Genomic DNA, 21897 nt, shown 5'->3' with positions numbered 1-21897 from the left:
TGCACCATCCCTGAACCAGGCTGGCTGAGGGTCCTCAGGCGTAACCCCGCTCCGTGGGACGTGGAGACTGGGGACGCCCCCTCCGACTTGCCCCGGGAGCAACCTCCGGCTTGGGGTGCCGCCAGTCCCCGGGGCACCCTGCTGCCCACACGCCCGCCGTGCCCCGCCGTGGGATGGGGATAAACAGGAAGCCCAGTGCCCTGGCCGTGCCCAGGGACCGGCCAGGAATGTGCCGGTGGCCACCGGGCTGTTTGTTTGGAGTCAAAGCAGCCGGATCCTGCCGGGAGGAGCCAGGATCAACACGGCCGGGAATAGCCCGTGAGCTCATCGCCACGTCTCGCAAGGGCCTCCAGCACCTCTGGGTGTGCAGGGATGCACAACGCTGGGACCCCCTCGCAGGGGACCCTCACCCCAGCCCTCTGCCTTGGCCGGGATCAGGGCATGTCCCGAAGCCTCTGCTGCGATATGGGTCCCTGGCCAGCCCCAGAGTGGGGGCCACGGAAAGCCCTGGGGAAGAGCAGGGTTGGGGCCAGCAGTGGAGCCCGTGACTCATTCGTCTTGCCGTTTTGAAGCTCAATTGCTTAAGTGTGAGGCCAGGAGCTTCCCCCGAACTCCTCCCCCGGCAGATGCTGGCAGGGGTGCAGGGCAGGCGGGTGCTGGGTCCCGCTCCCAGCTCTGCCTCTGCTCCTGGGCACAGTAAGAAGAGAGAAGTGAGGGGGCTAGTGGGCTCTCCCACATTTGGGACCTGCCAGCCTCATCTCGCAGCAGTGTCCTGCTGCTCATGTGATCGTGGCAGGCTGGAGGAGTCCCCCTTTGCCCTGAGGAGTCAGCCAATGAGCTCCTCACCTCCCTCGGGGCTCAGTGGGTGCCAGCACCTGCAGCCCCGGGCAGCCAGCAAGGGCAGCAGCTAAAAATACGCGGCCGGCAGCAGGGCAGCCCCGTGCGCGGGAAGCTGTGGGCGGCGGGCGGGCGTGCGGGGCTATTCTCAGAGGGCTGCGGGACTATTCCTGGCCGGTCAATATTGATTCAGCCAGCTCAGGTGCAGCAGCTCACCCTGTCAGCACCGTATTTAGGGCCCGGCAGGAGGCGAGGCGGGCGGCTGAATCGGGAGCATTGTCTGGGGGAGGAAGAGGGCAGGGAGAGGATGCGAGCTCTGTAATCTGCAGCCAGCGGCTCCCGGCAGCAGCCCGGGTGATGGGCACACCCCGGGCCTGCTGTGGCTGAGGAGTGGCCAGCACGGAACATCTGCCCTGGGGATGGAGGGACGGGGCCAGAACACGTGCGGGCAGCTACCGTCGGGAATAGGAGCATGTGTGAGGCACGAGGGAGCAGCTGCCAGTCCTGGCTGCTGTGGTTTCTGAGCCGCTGGACACGTGTCTGCTGTACACACAGCCACAAAGAGCCGGGGCACTGAGGACAGCTGGGGACTCCAGGTACCAAAGCAGTTTCCAGGCAGCTCCCTGGCTCCCTGCTTGTTCTAAGCCCCTTAAGGATGGCCCAGACCTGCCTGGATCTGGGGAGCTCCGTACAAACAGCCCTGCATGCACCTGAGCCTGCATCAATGAGCAGAGGAGAGAGTTGAGGGGCTGTTTGTCCCTGTTCACTACTCTGAAATGTGCCTGTCCTCTCTGACAGCTCCCCCAGGGCTGCATCACCAGCAAGTGTGGATGGCACAGTGGGAGCTGCATGAATTGCTCAAAAAACACAATGAGAGTGCTCATGACAGAGCCTGGGCCAGGGTTTATTTCCATGGGCACAGGCAGGGGCTGAGTGAGGCTTGCCACAGTCATGCAGGGTCCAGGAGCCACTGGGGAAAGGCTGGGTTGTGGCAGGCTGCGAGCAGCCACCTGTCCAAGGTGACGGTAGCAGCTGGGAGCACAGCAGCTGGGAGCTGAGCTGCCCTGAGGTGCTGGGGAAGCAAGCTGGGGATGGGGAGGGCTCTGCATGGGATCAGTAGGGCTTGCTGCCGTCGCAACCCTGTGTTGGGTGAAGTCAGTGTCACCAATCTCATCAGAGGTGCCTGAAATCCTTAATAGCCACCTGCGCAGCATTGCGTCCTGCTGCTCCCATCACTCCTCCTCCTGCAAGAAAGCAGAAATGGGGAATGGTGGTGCACCTCTCACGTGCCCTTTCCTTTCTTCTGCAGGCCCCCAGGAGGGTCCTAGCTCCCAGCTCTGCTCACCAGGGTGGGCTCCACTTCCACACAGGTACAGGCCAGGAATTGGGGACCGGTAGCCAGAGTAGGATGGTGCTGGCCGGGCAAAGTACAGCTGGTCCAGAGACATCCCTCCATGGAAGATGTTCTGCCAACAGAGCTCTGTGTGAGCTGGCTGTGCCTGGCCCAGGCCTGTGTGCCCACTAGCACTGGCACCAGCGCGATACTCAGAGTTGACATGTGTGGTACTCACTCCACCAGGCAGCCCGAAGATCCTCTCCAGGTCTGGTGGCGTCAGGATGTCCCTGCCAATGACGGATGCCTTGAACCCTGGGGCATAGTCTTCGATGCAGTCAAACACTAGAGAAAGATGAAGGGACTACTGGTGGGCGGCCCGGGGGGACATGGTAGCGAGCTCCTGTGCAGCTCCAGGGCAGCTCTGCCCACGGGTGTTAGCGGGGTCTGTGTGTGCATTACGTACCCGTGTCTGCATATGCATTTCTGGCCTGCTCGTCCCAGGACCGACCGCCTGCCAGCACGGACGGGGTGTACTGCGTGAAGAGGGACACGACGTGGCAGCCCGGCGGGGCCAGCCCTGGGTCCAGCGCTGAGGGAATGCAGAGCTCGATCATGGGCCTGGGGGAGCAGTACACCAGCTGCGCAGGCAGAGGGGCACCCAGCCACTCCACACCTCTTCGCCCAGCACCCACTGCCATGACTGTCCTCTCCCATCCCCAGCACACCAAGGCATGCCAGTACAGGCTCCTACCTGCTGGAGGGGTGCCCATGGGTGGCCTCAGTGAATGCCTGGTGCAGGAGCTGGGTGCCCTCGCAGTTGAGATGTATGGAGCACTGGTGGTGGGGCAGGGGCTGGCCATTGTGGGCATTGGGGGCAGCCAGGAAGCTGGGCAGCCGATCCACCGCCACTGGGCATGGGATGGGGAGATGGAGGAAATGGGGTGCAGCCTCTTGCTGAGCCTGACAGCAGTGTTCCTCCAGCAGGGATGGCAGCGGAAGTGTCCTTGCTGGTACCTACCATTGATCTTGGTGACAGGGGAGCATGTGTCAACCTGCCGGATCCGCTGGACAAAATCCTTCGGCAGCTGCTCCTAGGGTGGGATACACCAGTGCAGAGCCTGGCTGTGAGGGGCAGTGTGGATGGGGGATTCCAACATGCCAAGGCCCCACCAGCCCCATGCACTCTGTACCTGAGGAATGAGTTCCAGGAAGGTGATCTGGGGGGAGGCATTGGACAGCACCAGTTTGCTCCTCACCTCTGTCCCATCCTGCAGCGCCACACCCTGTGCCTCCCCGTCCCTGCCCAGCAGCACGTGGCACACTGCCTGGGCATGTGTAGGGGACAAGACTTTACCAAGAACATCCCTGCTGCCTGTGGGGGTGGCCAGGCAGGTCCCCTCTCACAGACACCCCGTACCTTCTCAGCAAAGATGTGGGCTCCCCGGGCAGTCGCTGCGTGGGCGATGGCTTGGGACAGGGCTCCCATCCCACCTGCCACGTAGCCCCAGGCCCCCCGCCGTCCCTCCAGCTCACCCATGACATGGTGCAACAGCACGTACCTGTGGTAACAGGACCCCAGGTTAGCTGCCAGCTGAGGGGATGGGTCTGTCCCCTGCATGGGCAGTGAGGACGGTGCCACAGCCCCCACAGGCGGGACCATGCCAGCTCATGGGATGTCAACTCAATTACAACAGGGAGCACGCACCAGCCAGGACTCAGCCGAACCCGGGGACAGAGGTGTCCAGACAGCAAAGGGATAGGTGGGGGCCACTCAGGAGCGCCATATGGCAGGGTTGGGGGCAGCCCCTTGCCCAGCACCAGCCCCTGAGGCACCCTGGCTAAGTTGAGCAGGCAGTGGGAGGGAGAGGCAGGGGGGCAGGGCTTGTGGTACCGGGGTGCAGCAGAGCCAAGCACAGAGCATGGCATGGGGGGACAGTGCAGGCATGAGCCCCAGGGGGAAGGGACCCTCACCCGCTGCCGGGGGTGTGTGGGCTGGCCATGGCTCCAATCACCGCATCAGTAGCCAGAGTTGCTTTCAGGGGTTCTGACTCAAACCACTGATCCAGGATCTGGCCCAGGAGAAAGAGAGCACACCAGGCTTGGGGTGGGGAGTTGCCACAGCACCCTGACAGGCAGGAGGAGAGGAAGTGGGTGTTTCCACCCCACCACTGCCAGCACGCACCTTGGAGATGGGGGCTGTGAGTACCTCATAGTAGCGGGGCAGCTGCCGCCCCAGTGCCAGCCCTGGGGTAGAGAGGTGGTGTGAGACCTGCATGGCTGCGCCAGGGCTGGCTACTGGTGCCCAGCTGGGTTTGGAGGTCAAGACCAAGGTGAGCAAGGCTACCAGAGCCTGCCAGTCCAGGTGGGGCTCCTGAGGAGGCTCTGCATTGCCCACCCCAGGCGCTGGCAAACACCCCTTGCTATTGGAGTTCCCTGGCATCCCAGATGTACCTGCCTGCAGCAAGGGCTTCAGGGTTTGTAGGTTCCTGAGCTGCTGGAGCATGGAACCCTTCCCCAGGGCAGCTGTATCCACTGGAGGGGCATCCAGCAATGGGTCAAGGGCCAACACCATGTGCCCCATGAATGCCTCATACTCAGGGTAAGCCTGGAAGGGGACAGAGGGGGGACAACAAGGACTGCACCATGGTGGGTGCAATGGATAACTCACCCAGGAGCATCCCTGCCACTCCAGGGGCAGGGCAGCCCCTCATGGGTTTTGCTGTGCCAGGTGCATGTCTCTGATGGTACCTGCGCATCCTTCTGGGAGAACTGAGCAATCTGCTGCTGAGTTTGAGCCATGTCATGTCCCAGCAGAAGGGAGCGAGGAGGGCTCCTGTCCTCCAGCAGTGGGGTAAAGGAGTAGGGGTCCCGTGGGAACACCCTCAGACCGTGCCGCTGCAAGACAGGGATGTCCCCACTGCAGGGACAGCCTGGCAGCAGGGTCCCCCTGCTTGCATGGTGGGAGTTGCCAGCAGCCCAGCAAAGGGTGGGTGCCAGTACCTGCAGCTCCAGATCAGCATAGATTTGTGGTCGCAGCAGGCTGAGCAGATATGATGCCCGGGAGAACTTGAACCCTGGAGGATGTGGGGTGGTGGGGGATGTCTGCCACCGGGGCTGGCCAGGGGGACAAGGGGAACGGGGGGATACCTGGCACGATCTCCTCCGTGACGGCCGCGCCGCCCAGCACATGACGCTTCTCCAGCACAGCCGTGCGCAGCCCTGCCCGCTGCAGGTAGGCAGCCTGTGGGGAGCACGGCACGCACTGCCCATCCCTCCAGCCGGGATCTCATTGTCAACCTGAGCACCCTCTTGCACGTGGTGCCCCCCTCACTAGGGAGGGCCTGTGGGAGCCCCAGCCCCATGGACACTGCCACCAAAGCCCTCCCTTGCCCACAGCGCTGACCCTTCCCAGTCCCCTGCTGTCCCCTGTGGATAGAGGAGAAGCAGAATGCCACTCTTGGTACTCACTGCCACCAGCCCGTTGTGCCCTGCAAGAAGAGAGGGAGGTGAACAGAGTCCAGTGTCAGTGATGGGCCCACAGCACAGGGCACCCTGCAATGCCTGGGGCATGGGACTGTCACAGCCAGCCCAATAACAGGCTCTGGACACAGGGATACGGGTGACAAGGAGCCTCCTCCCCCGGCCCTACAGCCCTGGCCCTAATGGTGGAGCAAAGGCGGACAGAAGTACTCAAAGCAGATGCTCCAACAGTGCTCTGCATGCTGGGGGGCTGCAGCTTGTGCCAGACCCCTGCGTCCTCCCCGGCATGAGGAGCAGCCTGGGGGTTTGCAATGCATCCAGCACTACTGTGGTCCCCACCTGGCTGCTCCTCTGCTACATGCCCTGGGGGGAGGGCAGATGGGGGCCCCCGCTGGCTCCCCTCAGCTCGACTCTTGCTCCCTTGCTCTGTTACCTGCCCCGATCACCACCGCGTCATATTCCCGCTGCAGCCGGGCTGCAGCCCCGGCATGGGCCAAACGCGCTCCTGACGGCCCCAGGGACAGATGCCAGCCCTGCAGCCAGCGGGAAGAGCAGACCAGGCTCAGTCTTCCCGGGAGCCCAGCTGCCATCGCCCCACAGCGCCTGGCCACGGCTGCCCTGCGTCCAGCAGCCTGGACTTTGCTTTCACGGCGGAACTTTTCCCAGGGCTTCCGGGCACAGGGATGAGACGGGGGGGTCAGGGCAGGGAACGCCTAGAAGAGGCGGGGAGGCTGGTCAGGACAGGGGGACCCGCCGAGCGCTGCCCCGCTGGGGCTGTCCCCAGCGAGGTGCTGACCATGGCACAGTTTTGCTGGGGGCTTACAGCGGGGCCGGAGACAAACCCCAGTGCTGAGAAGGCGACAGATCCTGCCTGGGGCTCAGCAGAGTGCCAGGAGCTCCCCAGCCTGTACTCCGGGAATGTGCTGAGCAGGCAGGCGGGGGCCTGAGCGCCCCCGTGCCCCAGCTCCTCTTCTGCTCCAGGGATGATCCAGAGGCACGTGGCTGGGGTGATGGACCAAGCACGGTAGGACAGAGGGAGTTGGGGGGCCCCCCCCCTCCCCCCCCCCCGTGAGCAGGCAAGCCCCGAAAGCAGCAGGAAAAGGGGCAGCTTGGGGATGAGCTTGGCTCTGAATCCAGCACTATTGCTCAGCAGGGCAAATTCCGGCTCAGCACGATGGGGCAAAGGCCCTGTCATGGTCCAGTGCTCCCTGAATCGCCGTCCCCAGCTCCAGCAAGTGGCACGGGAGCAACAAGGGGCAGCGGCTGCATGAGTTCCTTGGGGCTGGCCCCATTCCCAGCTGTACTTGAGGTTTGGACGTGCACTGAGCCCAGACGTGCCTGGGAAACACATAAGCTGCCTCAGGATTTACTTGCTGCTCCCAGCTAAGCTCAGAGCTGTGGCTAACTGGTGCCTGGAAGCCTGAGTGCAGGGAAGGGGGTGCAGGATGGGCTGCACCTCCCCAGAGCCTGCCAAACCTCTGAGGGCCCTGCACCCCACATTTCAGGGTCAGGGGGAAGAGAGATGCACCCTAGACCATTGCTCCACTCAGGTTTGGCTACACTATCTTGATCTCTGGCCAAAGCCTGGCAGTAATGCCAAGCTAACATTATAAATCCTGCTCTGGAAATGCACTTTTCAGCAAGACAGTGATTTGTAAACAACCTCCCGGCCCCGCTCTCTGCCTGTCCCCATTGGCTGCTGGGTGGCAGCATGGGGAGCAGGAAAGGAGACAATGCCAGCCCTGGAGGATGGCCAGGCTGGAGGATGGGAAAGTTGCCAGTTGCTGCCTGCAGGCACAATCCATGGCATGGCACACAGATACTGAGAAAGCAACCCAGGCTCTGGGAACACCCACACACCCACTTTAATCCTGGCCCCAAGGTGGCTGGAGGCAGCTCAGAGCAGAGGGATGCGGGATGGCTCCCAGAGGCGCCGGGCCAAGTCGCAGGCCTGCTGGACCATGAGCTCAGAGGGGATGATGCCCAGGTGCACAGTCAGCAGCTCGTAGCACTTCACTACCTCTGCCTGGTGGTTCTTGCTGTAATAACGCAGCAACTTCCTGGGGAGGAGAAGACAGGGGCCTTGGCAGGTACAGTGCACACAGGAAACCCCTTTCTAACCACCTTCCTTCTATAAAGTACTTTGCAAGGACACAGCAAAACCATGGCACCAGCCCGGGGAGATGGGCTGGTGCAACCCCAGTGACACCACAACTGGTACCACCCTGCAGTGACATCCTGCCATCACTCACAGGGACCCCTGTGCCATCAGAGCTTCGAGCCCTGGTGCCAAACCACAGGGCTGGCAAACTGCTCACCTGTAGTAGTCCCCTGCCAGCATCCCAATGGGAGCAGAATCGTCAGACAGAACTGGTACCTCCATCACCTCCAGCTTGTAGCCCTGGGGAGAAATGACAGCAGAGGGCAGGAGCTGGGATGGAACTACTGAGGAGTCAGAGCTGGCTGTGTCTACAGCCCTGCTCCCTGCCCCAGGGAAAGAGGGGCTCAGCCCTTTCCTGGCCCCACATACCATCTCATTCTCAAACCAGAGGAAGTAGGAGCAGCAGTAGTCGCCATCTTGCAGCATCAGTGTCGTGTAGCCCTTCTGTAGGTATCGCCGGGCCAGTGTGATCAGGGACCAGACCTGGGGGACAAGGGGCATCTGAAGCCTGAGCAGAAACCCCTCCAATTTCCACCCTCTTCTGCGGTTCCCACCCCACACCTACCCCATGAGTAGTACCTTTCTCTTGATGAAGGTGGCCAGGGGACCCTTGCCCAGCTCTGAGCTGGACTTCTCTGTCACACTGAGCGATGGTGCCATCATTTGTCCAGCTGTGCGGTCCACATAGATGAAGTGCACCAGACCAGGAAAGTCTTCCAGGTACGTGGGATGGGTTAAGGGTGTCCAACAACTTTGGTGCCCTTCCAGGACAGCCCCTGAGCCTCAGGGAAACCACCTTTGCCCACTACATTCCTCCCCTTGATCCCGGTGCCAGGGGATAGGGTCCCACTCCCACATCTGCTACCCCCTTGGGGACACCCCCTTGCCAGGCTGGGTTCCCAGCTGCAGAGATGGGTATGACACCATGGTGATATTGCGCCTGCTCTTCACCAGCAGGAAGTCCCGCCAGTCCAGCAGCTTCTCCCTGCCAAGAAGAAGCACAGTGAGAGCCCAGGACCCACATGCCCCAGCACAGCTGGGTGTGGGGCAGCCCCCTGGGGATGCTGACCATCCCATGCACTCACCTCATCAGCTTCTGAGCACGGTCCCGCAGCCCTTGGGACAGGCTGTGGCCAGCAGAGGTCAGGAAGAACTGGCGGTACACGGAGCAGAGCTGCCGCTTCACATTTGCCACTGACTGCAGCAGCCTGAGCCAGGGGACACAGACACCAGGTTTGGACACTGGGTCCCTAGCACTGCAGGGACAGTGCTGGTCCCCAGGCTGGGAAAGGTCCCTGCCTGTCCTGGAGACTTTCCCTGGCTTCCCCCTACTCACTCCAGGGAGCTCCCAGGCTCACTCCGTGAAAATATCTTGTTCTTGAAGTCCAACCAGGTGTTCTGCAACTAGAAAGAGACAGGACTGTGTCAGGCTGTGGGGACAACAGGACAGGGTCCTCATGTCCCCACTCCCACCTGGATGTCATGTCCACTCAGCTTCTTCACAAATTTGTCCATGCGCTGCCGCAGCTCAGCGAGGAACGGGTAGGAGCGTGCGACTCCCACCTCTGGTCCCTCTTCCAGCTTCTTCTCCAGCACCAAGAAACCATCCAGCAGCTGGTACAAGGTGATGGCCACCTGGGTCATGGGGCCCTGCCAGGGAAGGGAGAGGCAGGTCAGGCAGAACTCAGTCCAGCATAGCTTCCCTCACCTCAGAGGCAGCTCACCTTGGTCAGTAGCACAAGGGAGATGCCTGGCCAGAGCGGGAGGCAGTGCATGGTGTGCGGCAGCAAGGGGTAGTAACCTTCCCGCAGGCTGGCATCCAGAAAGATCCTTCTGGGGTTTGAAGCTTCAGGGACCAGAGGCCCCAAGGTCTGGAGCAAGTCCTCTGCCATCTGGGAAGACAGGGGAGGTGCTCAGTGCCCTGTGGGGATGAGACAGCTCGCACAAAGGATGCTCTGTAGGGATGCGTCATTGCCCTGAAAGCTGCAACCAGGCATGACAGAACCAAAGGAGCTGGAGGGGCCATGTAGCAAAAGATCAGCAGTGAGGAAAGCGCCCAGGGACCCCAGAGGAGCAGAAGAGAAGAAGCCTGTTGCAAAGATTAAGGCTGCAAATGCCTTAAACCGAGGCCAGTGTTTGCTTGAAGTGTGCTTTTCCATAAGGAAAGCAGCCCAGAAAGCCCAACGGCAGCAGAGGGAGACACTGGACTGCTCTGAGGCAGCCCCTCTCCCTCTCTGCTGACAGCTCATTGTAAGCAATGCCTCAGAGAAGGAGATCAGAGCTGTCACAGTTACGCACAACATGGGGGACGCAGGGCACCCACAGCTGCAGCTCAGCAAGAGATGAGTGAAAAGGACCAGAGACCACAAAGGGCACTGGGACAGGCTGGTGAGGTGTGGAGCTGGGAGGTGTTGCAGGACTCCGTGCTCACCTGGACGTCTGCAGCATCCACTTCCCCAATGCTCACCATTTCGGCTCCCTCTGACCAGCTCTCACTGCCTGCAGAGAATATGGCAGGGCACCCTTCCAGCCCCCCTCAAAGCCCCGGAGCCTCTGCAGGGCTGGGGGTGTGGGGCATAGCTGCTGCCCAGCTGGGAACTCACCTGTACTGTGCCTGCTTGGTGAGGGCTCAGGTGTGTAGTAGACCTCAGGCACAGAGAGATCATCTGTGTCCTGCCAGCAAAAACAGATGGGTCAGCGATGGCAGTGATGCAGGCAACCCTTCCAGCATCCTGCAGCTCCTGATCTCAAGGACTCACTTGGTCATCTGAGTCCTTGTCTGCAGCTCCGTGGGAGCCAGGGCCACTCACAGGGATGCTCTCACTTCTCTTGGGTCCCTGAGGGAGAACATTCCCTGCTGTGGGCTTTCAAAAAGAGGGAAAAAACCCCTAAGCCCCAGCTGTCAAGGCATCACCCCATGGGAGAGCCCTGACTTGCTGCGCCCCCAGTCCTGCTCTAAAGCACCTGCAGGCCAAGCTCCTCCTCGGCGCTCTGGCTGGGGTACAGGTCCTGAACCAGGAGGATGAGGACAAGCAGATCAGCTGGACGGATGGAGCCGGCGTTGCGGCTGCAGGCCAGAGAAGGAAAGGGTCAGCTGGCAGGACAAATGGCTGCCCTGGGGAGGGTGGTGGGGCTGGGCACACCTGGAGTAGAAGGCCAGCAGCTTGGTGTGCACCAGGAGGAAGGCATGGCCCACTTCGTCCCCGCCACGCTCGGGGCTGGCGTTGATGTACTGTACCACTTGTCGCTCCAGGAACTCGATGCACTGCTCACACAGCTGAGGATGGATCAGCCGCTCCACGGCCTGGGGTGCAGGAGCAGGAAAGGCTGTTGAACTCCCTCAAACTCAGCCTTGCAGCCCTACAGGCAGGTCTGAGCTTCCACTGCTGAGGGGAGCTGCCCTGAAGTCCCCAGCCCACCACCTTTTCCCACATCCTGGGACTCCACACAGCCGCCCACCCCTGGAACACCCCAAAAGTGAGGGACACCCCAGAGCATTGGTACCTCCACTGCAAAGCTCTGGTCCTCCTCCCGCAGGTGGCTGTAGGTCTCCAGCAGGCCCCGCAGCAGGCTCCACACACGCTCCCGCTGCTCTGAATCAGCCGGCCGCAACCTGCAGCGGTCAGAGAATGTAAACTCATTGGTGGCTGTCACCTCCCTGTGTGGGACGTCCACACCAAAACCCAGCTCCCCACACGGGACGGACACACCAAAACCCAGCTGCAGCCCGGCAGGCAGGGGGTCCTGCTGCAAAGGGGGGATCCCAGCTGGAGACACCCAACCCAGCCCCCGGTGCTGCATTAAGGCACCTCGGGGCAGCCACCCCAACATCCCGACATGCCAGCCTGTGCCGGTGGCTGTGCCCGCTCACTCCTTGCGGATGAGGTGCGAGTCGAGCGTGACGAGGCCACAGTGAACTTCCAGCAAGCGCCGCAGCACGAAGAGGGTCCGGCGCAGGTCGTCCTCGCTCTGCGTCCCGTCGCCGTTCACTGCGATGTACAGGCAGTCCCCGAACTGCAACCGGCAGCGGGGTCAGGCGGGGGCCGGCCAGGGGTCCCTGGTCCCCGGTGCCGGTCCTACCGTGTGCAGGACGTGGAGGTGCCGCCCACCCTCGGTGGCGAAGCAGGTGTAGGTGTCGGAGAGCTTCTCCAGCAGCGCGGCGCAGGAAATGATGAGGGGGGCGAAGAGGGTGTTGAGGCCGTCCTCCAGCGCCGGGCCCTGCGCCACACGCTCCCGGTCAGCGCCCACGCGCGACCGCGCACCCCGCGCTCCCTTCCCCGCACCGGCGCCGCCCCGTCCCGCTTCACCTGCCCGACGTGGGACGACCGCAGCCGGCGGAGGAAGGCGGCATCGGCCCAGTAGAAGAGCAGCTCGGCCGCAGTGCTGGCGATGAGGACGCAGCGCATGGCCCGCGGCGGGGGGAACACCGGGACCGGGACACCGGGACGGCGTGGCTCCACCCGCCTCGCGCCGCTTCCTGCTCCGCCGCGCGTGACCGCCGCGCCCACGCGCGCAGCGCCCCCGGCGGCCCGGCGCGGCACCGCACCGTGTGTCCGCCGCCCCGCACCGTGTGACAGCGGCACCGCACCGTGTGACAGCGGCACCGCACCGTGTCACCGCCGCCCCGCACCGTGTGACAGCGGCACCGCACCGTGTGTCCGCCGCCCCGCACCGTGTGTCCGCCGCCCCGCACCGTGTGACAGCGGCACCGCTCCCCTCCCGCCCGGCCCGGCCCGGCCCGGCCCGCGGCGGACAGAAGACGCCGGCATGGTTGAGAGCCCAACTTTATTACACCTCCGGTAGCGCCTGGGCGCGTCGCAGCTGCTCCTGCTCGCGACACCGCCACTCTCCCGGGCAGGAGACGCTCCCGGCCCACCGCTCCTCCCCTCTCCGCTCCGGGATGTATAATTTAACAATCAACATTTCCCGCCGCGGAGCCCGAGCCCGCCCGCCCGGGGCGGCCCCCGGAGCCCCCTGCCCCGCCCCGCCCCGCCCCGCCCCGCCCGGTGCATCTCGCAGCGGGCCAGGCCGCTGGCGGCATCCCGGCGGCAGTAGAGGGAGCTGCTTCCATGCGCTTGCTGCACCGGGGTACTGCCCGCCTCCAGGGAAGGGGGTCCGGCTGCTGGAGGGGTCATCCCGAGGGGCAGCGGGACCAGGGGGTCGGGGAGGGTGTCCGTGCCGGGATATACCGGGGCTCAGCACCCCAACCCTCCCTGCAGCCAGCAGGCACGAGAGCCCGGGTGCTTCTCGCAGCTCACGGGACGGATGGTGGCAGGCCCTGCAAACTGGCTGTCGCACTGCTCTGGCGGGATGGCGGCCAAGGCATGTGGAGCTCCGCGGCCACAGGGCAGGAGTGGTGCCAAGGTGGAGGACATCCTGGGGGTGAGGATGAGGGCATGGCGTGGAGCTGCCCAACACGGCCCCACGGCGAGGCTGCGTGGGCTGCCAAGGAGGCAGCATGACCTGGGCAGTGCACGGGGGCAGGAGCGGGGCTGGCGAGTCCATTGTGGGCTGCGGGCTATCGGTACCGACAGGCCAGCGCGTTCACATTCTTCACCACGTAGAAGCTCATAGTCAGCGGGGGGATGACCAGGGTGCGGCCGGCCCGCAGCGGGCGAGGCTTCAGCTCGGGGAGAGTCCCGTCATCCACCATGGCCAGCGGCTGCCCGTTGAGCTGGACTGACCTGTGGGACCAGGGGAGGGTCAGCGCAGCGGCACTGAGGATAGGACAGTGGTGGCAGTCCCAGCCACCAGCATCAAACTTACTTGGAGTGGAGCCCGTCCTTGCCATAGGGCTGCAGCAAGTACTGGTGGACAATCTTATCCCGCAGCGTCCCTGCCAGCTTGATTTTCTTCCGGGAGCGATGCAGGTTGATGATGTAAAGGGTGATGGATCCCCGGACATAGTTGTGACTGCAAAGGGGAGAGTGGGAGATGAGGGCTGCACTGCCGTGTGCCCAAGGAGCATCACGTCCAAGAAGGGGCTTGGGGATCTCTGCAAGAGCTGGCCTCGTGCAGACATCCAGATTCACCATCCTGCTGCCCCTTCACAGGGAGATGCCACCTTCCCATCATGAAGCCTGGCTCTGCGACAACACCTTTCAACCCCCCTCTTCAGCCAGCAGTGACACTGCACAGGAGGATGCTGCAACGGTGTCCAGAGTGGGGGTGGCCCAGGACAGAGTGTCAGTCCCAGGACAGCTCCCGCAGCCTTGCAAGGAGGAGGCTGAGAACGGAGGGGAGCTCTGTGCGTGAATGGCGTCTGCCCCCTCCACCCCAGGCACCTGACAGACAGGTACAGACACTGATCCTCTGTCCCTGCCTAATCAGGCAGCCCCAAACAAAGGCTATAAAGCACTTTGCACCTGTCAGTTACTGGACAAGGTTTCCTACCGAGCTGGAGGCATGTTGAAAGCATCTGGACTGTGTAAAGAAACAGCTTCTCCTCCTCCACAATAGCAACTTGTGTCCGCGGAGGAGGTGGCCGCCCCCCCGGCTCGCTGAGGTGCTTTCAAAGACCTTATCAGCGAAACAATAACCAGGCCAGGCTCCCCGGCAGCGCGGCCTGGCGAGTAACCCGACCGACCGGGGGCCCCTCGTGTGAAATCCACTCCCTTGATCTCTGCTGCCCGGGCTGCCCGGCGGCCACTGCACCGGTCCCAGCCGGCCCCGTTCCCAGGCGCGGGCTTGCCACGACTTTCATCGGAGGCATCGCCATCCCGGCGCTCTCCCTTCAGTGTGACAGCGGCCAGAGCAGCACCTGAGTGAGTATCCTGGGAAGCCAACCTGCCCCAGCGTGTCCTTGTCGGTCCCCATCTCCTGGGGATACCACTTATCCCACCCTGTAACCCTCAGCCTTCCTTGCTCCGCTTACTTGTGGTAGCTGGTGCAGTGGGCATAAATCCGGAGCTTGTCTCGAATGACTCTGCCGGGCCGGGGTTTCCTCTGGAGACCGGCCACGTGGATCGCCAGCACCTTAGGACCAATGAGGCGCTTGTAGAGTAGGGACAGCCAGTAGTCCTGGGGGGCAGAGGGGACAGTCAGCAGCACAACAGCCCCTACTCACAGAGGGCGTGGGCAGGAAAGGCTGGCTCCCCGGCTTGCAGCCTGGCAAAATTCTGGCTGTTGGGGTGAAAATGTTGTGTGCCAGATGTCTGCCTTGGGATGAGCTTTTTTTGAGCGGTCCAAGCCATGATGGCATGGATGTTTCCAGGGAAGAGATTCAGGGAGGAATACATTGCCCACGCTGAGAGACGTGGGTACCCTCTGAAGGAGCTCAGCTTTTGGCTGGGTTGCAGAGCATGGGGGGCAGCATGAGTACCCTTGCACATACCCATGGATGCACACATAGCCGTGCTGTGGAGCTGCACACCAGCTCCAGCTGATGCACACAGGGTGGTGATGTCACTGGAGCAGGCTCTTCCCCCACTCTTTACACAGAGCTGGAGCACACCAGAGCTCTCCCCTGCTCTTTGTCTCTGTTCATGGCACATCAGCTTTTGGGATTGCTGAGGGTGCTCAGCTTTCCAGAGGTATTTCTCCCATTTTAAAGCCTCCTGTGGAGCATGGGGAAGCCAAGCAGTCAAGAAAGAGGAAATGCTCAGACCCTACACGCATAAATGGTGCAGCCTTAATGACGTCACCACACACTACTTTTTCCCGCAGGGCACGGCCTCGCTCGGCACACAGGATGGGCCCCAAGCCCTGGGGAGGGAGGTGAGGCTGTGTGGTGACGGAGGCCGCTGCCGGCAGGGCCCCCCACTCATCCGCTGCAGAAGCTGGGAGGTGTGTGGTAAATGAAGCAGGGTTGTGGGAAGGGAAAGGGCAGGCTCAGGCCCTTGTCTGCTGTTCTGCAGGATGGGGCTCTGGCCCCGCTGCTGCTCCAGGCACACCAGGTGATGCTGGGGAGATGGAGCCTCGCCCTGCTTCTCTGAGGGCTGCCTGTGGGTGCTGAGGCACCTTCACACACATGAGCACTCTGGATGAACACCCTCTGAACAGCTCAGACTGGATATCCTAGAGCGGCCATGTGCCCCAGGGCAATTGGGATGATCCCCCTCCCTGCTGGGCCTGTTGAACATCCAGCAACGATGGTCACAGTAGCACCAGGGGCTGCTCTGCTCCTCAGGTCTGACCTGCACAGCGAGGAGGAAATGAGTACTGAACAAGCACCCTGTGGCTCTGCACAGTGCCTGGGAAGGGCAAGGAAAGCCCCACATGGTCAGGATAGTGCGAGGAAGGGGTCTTGCATCGCAGAAGGGCATGTGGTTGGGAATGGGGTCTCCAGGCCCCCGGATGCAGGGCAGAATGGGCAGGTGGAAGTGCAGATATCTCATATAGACTCAGTTATCCGTCCTGTCTGTGGGGAGCCCTCACACAACCCCTGATTAACATGCATTTTGGGTAAAGAGGTTGGCATATAAAACCGAGCAGCGGGGCACCAGTGACCAGCATAAGGCCAAAACCCACCAGCCAGATGGGACTGCCAGCCCCATGCTCTTTCCAGCTCAGCAGAAGCTGATCTGTTCCATCAGCACTTAGCTGGTCTGGCAAAGAGAGATCCAGACACACTTCTCACTTTCTGGGCAAGATCTTGGCACAATGCTAGAGGAAAAGCCACCTTCTGTTCTCTTCTTGCTACTCCCAGCCAAAACCACGGGGCTTTGTGCCACACCAGCCTGGTAACTGCTTCCTCTGCAAACTCTGGGCCCCGAAGGAGATAATGAGTGTGAAGAGGAGAGTGAGGAGAGGCTCGTGTAGCCTGAGAAGGCTCAGCCACAAGGCCAAAGCGCCCAGGGAGAACGAGCTGCAGTTGCTTAATGCTGCTTATGTGTGCTGTAAACGAGGCCACGCCACTGTCCCTGACCCTGCTGGCTTGTTGGGCTACTCTACAGCCTGGGGATGTCCCTGCCTGCACCAAGCTTCTGTGGGAAGCAGTACCAGCCTGTGCTGCTCAGGCTCACAGCAGGCAGGAGAAAGAGTACTGCTGTCTCTCTGGCCAGCCACCCTGATTAGCGGAGTCATTAGATGAGTAACTATTTGAGTTTGCAGTGAGGACAAAGCTAAGTGCAGACTTCAGCATTTAGTCCCATGGTCATGAGTTAAAACTAAGTCTGGTGTCCTGAGCTACCTTGTCAGCTCAGGCTCTTAGGCCTTTTCTAGAAGCCCTCTTGGGCTTTCTCACCTCCTCTCCATATTTCCACTGATGAGATGCTGCTTTCACCCACAAGTGATGGGGGTGATAGAGGCCAGACTCTCAGTGTCTGCCCTCAGAATTTCCATATGGATCTCAAGAGGTGTTCTGCAGGGGACTCTTGATGGTCTTGCCTCCATGGGGAGCTGGCACCAGCAGCTCCAGCCTCCAGCTGAGCACCCACCCCTCTGGGCTGGGTGGTCCCCAGAGATTTGCTGCTTTGACATTAGTGTCCCTCCACTCTCAAAGCTCAGCAGCAGCAAGGTTTGTAATGTGGGGATGCTGGGAGCTGCCCAGCCCCGTGACCTGCCCCAGCTGCTGCCAAATCTCCCATCTCAGCACATGCTCTTCCCAAGGATGCTCTGACAAACCCTGCAGAGCTGGGGGAGTCAAGCCCCAGGCTCCTGCCATGATGGCTCATGGGCAGAGCTGTGCCATTCAGCATGTCCCCAGCCGGGCACGAGGACAGATGCTTGTCTCTCTGAAAAGTTTTGGCTATGTTTTGTGAGCTTCTGGCCCAGCTAAGGGTACCCAGCTTTTCTGAGAAGAAACTCCCATGCAGGTGCCATGAGATGGGTGAGACAGTCAGCAGTGATTTAGGGTGAGCTGTTCTGCAAAGTATGAGGTGATCATGGCTGAGTGTGCAGTTATTTCAGCACAGGCAATGCCTCCAGGGCAGTGCAAGGACCACTGTGTCCCTCCAACATCTGCAGGAGATGAGAGGGGAGAGCAGTGATTTTACTTCACCTTGCTGGCAAAGCTAGCTCCGAAGTCTCAGTTTCAAGAAGGATGTGAAAATACCAAAGAGAGTTCAAAGGAGGGCCAGAAAAATGACCCGGGGCTGAAAAAGGAGTTGTCAGCACTGGTCTCAAGGCACTTGAGCTCTTCAGCTCACTGCAGGGGAACACTGAAGACAGCTGCAGCTTTTCGCATCATCTCAAATCCACTTGTGTGAGAAGCCAAAATGATGTTATTTGCAATAAATTACCAGGACCTGGTGACACCAAGCACTTGGATGATGAATTACACACACACACCTAGCACGACTGAAACAAACCTGCATTTTCCCCATCTGGGCTGATGCTCCAGGGCTGCTCCTTCCACTGGCGTGAGTGAGCCCCAGTAAAAATCACACCAGGGCTGCTGGGCACCTGCAGCTACCAGCTCCTGTTCAAATGAGACAAGCTTGGGAAATAGCTGCTCTTGAAACCCAGTTTGGCTGCAATCAGGGTGGCTTTTCCACTATCAGTGACCTCTTCCTGAGCCCCCAACAGCAGGTGGCACCTACTCCCATGTGGCACAGCCTGTGCAAGCAAGTTCCCCAGGCTGGCAGAGCCCACACACCCCTTGCAAGGACGTGCAGTGTGGTGCTGGACATCCTGTCAGGGGCAGCTCCAGCAATGTCCAGGGAGACAGGTTGCTCCAATCAGTGCAACTGAAGAAAGGATTTGTCTTTTGAAGTCACAGAAGACTCTTACTGAGAGGGCTGAGCCAGCAATACAGCTGTAGCAGTAGAGGGGGTATAGCAGAGAGGAATCTGGTTTGCTATTAGTCCCACGGGAATTGAGGGATCTTTCTTGATTTAATTACTTTGCAGACCCATCAAGCAGCACTGCAGGTGAGGAGCACCTGAAGGCAAAGCCCTCCTGTGCCTCAGGAGCTCTCCTGTCTGGAACCCCTGATTTGTGGGCAGGAGGGGTGCTTGTGTTGAGTGAGCTGATGTGCAGAGCTCAGGGAGCCTCATCTTCTGAGCCCCATGGGGCCAGTGAGACGTACAAGCTTTCCACTAGAGAGGGAAAGCCCAGAGGGTCCCACTTGATCTCTTTGCATATTTTACTTCATTGGAGAAAGTTTAGAGACTTCAGCTTTTGGAAACAAGGTTGATTAGGCAGACCCTGAGGCAGAACTATTAGCCAGACCCTCTTGTCTGCAGAGCCATCAGGAGAAGTGCAGGAGTTATCCCCACACTCTCTCCTAGAGGCAGCAAAGCAGCTCTGCTGCCCACCTGAGTTTGTTCAGCTCCGCGCTCTCCACGTGTGAGAAGACGTTTCCATAACCAGAAAACCAGAGTAAGAGAGCCATAGCCCTTCAGTCTCCTGGGGACTGTAACCAGCAAAGGCTGCTGAACTTCAAACGAGTTGGCTGTGAGCCCGTGGTGCACAGCCTCCTCTGGCTGGGGCTGCCAGGGCATAGCTCTCTGTTCCCAAGTCACCAGCAGCATCAGCTGGCTGCTGCTCACCCTATTCCTCTTCCTATTGCTTCTTCTCGCTTCTGAAGCTGCCCAAGTTCTTCCCCTGTGCCTTAGGCACACTCGAGTTTCAACAGCCTGTTACAGAGAGCTCCATTCCTGCACCTTCATCTGCATTTTTCCACAGTCCCAGCAACCTGTACGGAGATAACGGCTGGCTGCTCTGAACATCACAGGACAGAGAGCTTTGCTCTTTTATCCCTTTGTTGAGCCTGATGGCTTGTTTTTGGCAAAAGCATCTTACAGAAAGGTAGTGATTGTGGTTGTGAAGACTTGAAGGGATGGAGAAGCTGCTGCTTCCCAAGGAGCCTCTTCTGGCAGTTGCATATCCGCACTGTTAACAATCCCACTCCTTATTTTTGTCTTGAATTTGTCTGGCTTCAGCTTCCAACCGGTGGTTCTTGTTCTTTCTTTTTCCACTAGATTAAAGAGATCCTCACCATCCAAAGCTTTCTCCCTGCGGAGGTCCTTACATCCTGTTCAAGCCATAGCTGCTTGTTCCTTCAGCAAGGCTGGATAATTCTGCTTTTAAAGTTATCCCTGAGTTTTATGTGCTTCTTAAGGGGGAGTTAAAGGTTTTCTCAGCCAAATGCTGTACAAGGTCCTGTGACAAGCAGAGCGGGGCAGAGCCTCATCCCAAAGGGAAAAACTTTTTTCTGAAGTCAAAATCATCAGCTGCAGACACTAATGCTGCCCTCGCGAGCTCTCATGCCCCCACCCTCAGGGACATGATCTCTTTGCTGTCCTGTGTGTGCCCCCTCCTTGTGTGGAGGTTCTGGAGAACTGAGGAGTCTCCTACAACATTTGCTGCTGTACTGGGGACGTCTGTGAGTGAGCACCATGGGGGACACTCCAGAGAGGGTCTATGAATGGGGAACAAGGCTCCTTCTAGCCCCAAACAAGGGGGCTTCACGTGGACTGGGCTGCCAGAGGCTGGTGGCACCAGCAGGGGAGGAGGAGGCAGCACACAGAGATGCTGCAGAGAAGTGGCCCCTTGGATCTTCCCTGTGCTCTGCCCCTCCTGGGCAGGACAGACTTTTGCTTTGATCCAGACACCTCTGCCCATGAAAGGAATGGCTGATGCTGACCAATTCCTTTTTTGTTGAGGCCAGGTCCCTGCAGGAGCCCCACCACCAGTTCCCTGAAGCTGCTGACAATCTCTGCCTGGGCATCTGTTGCGTTCACCATGCTGATCCTCTTCCTTCCTGCTCTAACGGCTGCGAACACTTCATCTCACACCACTCTTTCCTGCGTTGCGTTATGCCTTTACATCTTCCTGCAGCTTTCTCTTCAGGCAAGTGATCTACAGCAAAATTCCTACCGTGGGAGCAACAGCCACAGGAACTGCTGCCAGGTACCAGTGGCACTGAGGGGACAGCCTGCCCAGAAAACAGGAAAGTGGCGAGTAGGATGTGAACCCTGCCTACTGCCCTTCACAGCCTGGCCCCAGCCAGTGGCCTCCACCTTCTTGGAATCTGAGCAGATGGAGGAACAGCCAAATCTCTCTTTTGTCATCACCTCTCCCTAACAGGGTCCAGGCGATGGAGGCTACAGGAAGGGAGTGGAGCTGCCAGATCACAGGGCTTGGAAACCAAATGCAATTTTTCTGTTTCCTGTTCTTCCAGAGCACAAATCTACTCTGGGAATGGTCCTTCTGCCCCACCTCATCCACAGCCCTGGGATGGCTTTGTGACCAAGGTGGGCAGGTTTCACACTAGCATAGTGCCTCTGGGAGATGTGGGCAGTGGCTGTGTCTGTCCTTCCAAGACCAAGCTGCTGCTGCTGGTCCCAGATGGAGTTTGTCTCTGCCCCATCCTCCAGTGCAGGAGGAACAGTCCAGCTCCAGCTCTGCACATGTCTTGCAGCTCCGGCGGGTGGGTGCCAGAGCTGCTAGCCACAGCATGGCTTTGATTCATTTGAGAGTCCATGCATCTGCACTTCAGAGACCTTTTTTTCTGATGCACCAAGAGGGAAAGGCCCCATTACCCACTGTGACAGCGAGCAGAGTTTAGGTGCTTTAAATCTGTCTCCTTGTTCACAGATACAATGATCCTCAGAGCTAACCTGGAACTCCTGGAAGGAGACAGAGTGCAGAAAGCAGACAATGCCTCAGTCCTTGAGACATGATGGAAAGGACAAGGTGGTGGATGCCCTGCTCAAACTTGCTCCAGGCAGTTGTGCCAAGGCTCGCTGGGAGACTTCCACAGGGCACCGTTTCTACTCTGCCTTAAGCAGACCATGGTTTCGCTTGACATCTCATGGGAGAGCTTTTCCCCCATGCACACTTGAACTGCCCGGGATTTCATCCCTCCCGTCTGTGGTCAGAGCAAACGTCCTGTAACAACAGCTCCTGCCAGTCCTTGCCTCTCCCACCCCTTCCCTGCCTGCAGGCATCACTCCCACCAGAGCTAGTGCTCCAGCGTGCAGGGCAGATGGGGGTGCCAGACGGCCGCGCAGCAGACTTACAGTCATCAGGAACAGCTTCCGTGTGTGTGCGCGCTCCATTGAACCTCCTCACTCTCCCCACCCCTTGCCACTCCCAGACTTGGGACCGTGCCTCTGACGGCATGGCACATGGCACATGGCACATGGCACGCTGCAGTCCGACCTGAGCACCCTGTCCTAGACAGTGACCTGCAGCC

At 60.2% G+C, this 21897-nt stretch overlaps 3 protein-coding genes across 6 annotated transcripts in view; all 3 read right to left on the bottom strand.

Moving 5' to 3' along the window:
• Window positions 1-1717: 1717 nt before the first annotated feature.
• On the bottom strand, window positions 1718-7396 carry PYROXD2 (pyridine nucleotide-disulphide oxidoreductase domain 2). 3 transcript variants are annotated; one of them, XM_042019102.1, is made up of 16 exons: window positions 6087-7396; window positions 5642-5661; window positions 5321-5414; window positions 5174-5247; window positions 4922-5068; window positions 4625-4778; window positions 4356-4417; window positions 4145-4242; window positions 3591-3732; window positions 3364-3498; window positions 3192-3264; window positions 2925-3081; window positions 2637-2791; window positions 2409-2515; window positions 2183-2303; window positions 1718-2081 (listed from the first exon to the last, which is right to left on the bottom strand). In XM_042019102.1, the coding sequence occupies exons 1-16, from the start codon at window positions 6241-6243 to the stop codon at window positions 2011-2013; spliced, it is 1767 nt and encodes a 588-aa protein (XP_041875036.1). In that variant the 5' UTR covers window positions 6244-7396; the 3' UTR covers window positions 1718-2010. The 3 variants fall into 3 exon arrangements, with proteins under 3 accessions (XP_041875036.1, XP_041875037.1, XP_041875038.1); XM_042019103.1 differs by lacking the exon at window positions 5642-5661 and having other exon boundaries at window positions 5174-5414; window positions 6087-6171; XM_042019104.1 differs by lacking the exons at window positions 1718-2081; window positions 2183-2303 and having other exon boundaries at window positions 2424-2515; window positions 2637-2762.
• Window positions 7397-7494: 98 nt separating this feature from the next.
• HPS1 (HPS1 biogenesis of lysosomal organelles complex 3 subunit 1) lies at window positions 7495-12301 on the bottom strand. Of its 2 annotated transcripts, none has more exons than XM_042019100.1 (18): window positions 12122-12301; window positions 11895-12032; window positions 11686-11828; window positions 11319-11427; window positions 10958-11118; window positions 10779-10881; window positions 10574-10678; window positions 10418-10487; window positions 10246-10313; window positions 9539-9706; window positions 9288-9464; window positions 9151-9218; window positions 8900-9022; window positions 8734-8799; window positions 8394-8538; window positions 8184-8297; window positions 7972-8054; window positions 7495-7713 (listed from the first exon to the last, which is right to left on the bottom strand). In XM_042019100.1, exons 1-18 carry the CDS (start codon window positions 12218-12220, stop codon window positions 7551-7553), a joined length of 2103 nt encoding a protein of 700 aa, XP_041875034.1. In that variant the 5' UTR covers window positions 12221-12301; the 3' UTR covers window positions 7495-7550. The 2 variants fall into 2 exon arrangements, with proteins under 2 accessions (XP_041875034.1, XP_041875035.1); XM_042019101.1 differs by having other exon boundaries at window positions 10574-10651.
• Window positions 12302-12807: 506 nt separating this feature from the next.
• The window catches only part of HPSE2 (heparanase 2 (inactive)), a 107538-nt gene continuing 98448 nt past the window's right edge, over window positions 12808-21897 (bottom strand). The window contains exons 10-12 of the mRNA XM_042018505.1: window positions 14689-14834; window positions 13581-13727; window positions 12808-13498 (exon numbers count right to left, since the gene is read on the bottom strand). Of these exons, the coding sequence (XP_041874439.1) occupies window positions 13333-13498; window positions 13581-13727; window positions 14689-14834 (459 nt within the window). The 3' untranslated portion in view covers window positions 12808-13332. The remainder of the gene's footprint in view (window positions 13499-13580; window positions 13728-14688; window positions 14835-21897) is intronic.

The sequence above is a fragment of the Corvus kubaryi genome, unplaced genomic scaffold, assembly GCF_017639235.1.
Source record: "Corvus kubaryi isolate FWS band 111438036 unplaced genomic scaffold, C.kubaryi_AGA036_p1.0 138, whole genome shotgun sequence".
In the NCBI taxonomy this organism is placed as follows: Eukaryota; Metazoa; Chordata; class Aves; order Passeriformes; family Corvidae; genus Corvus; species Corvus kubaryi.
The sequence above is the reverse complement of the archived record's forward strand: the minus strand, read 5'-3'. Positions and strand labels throughout refer to the sequence as shown.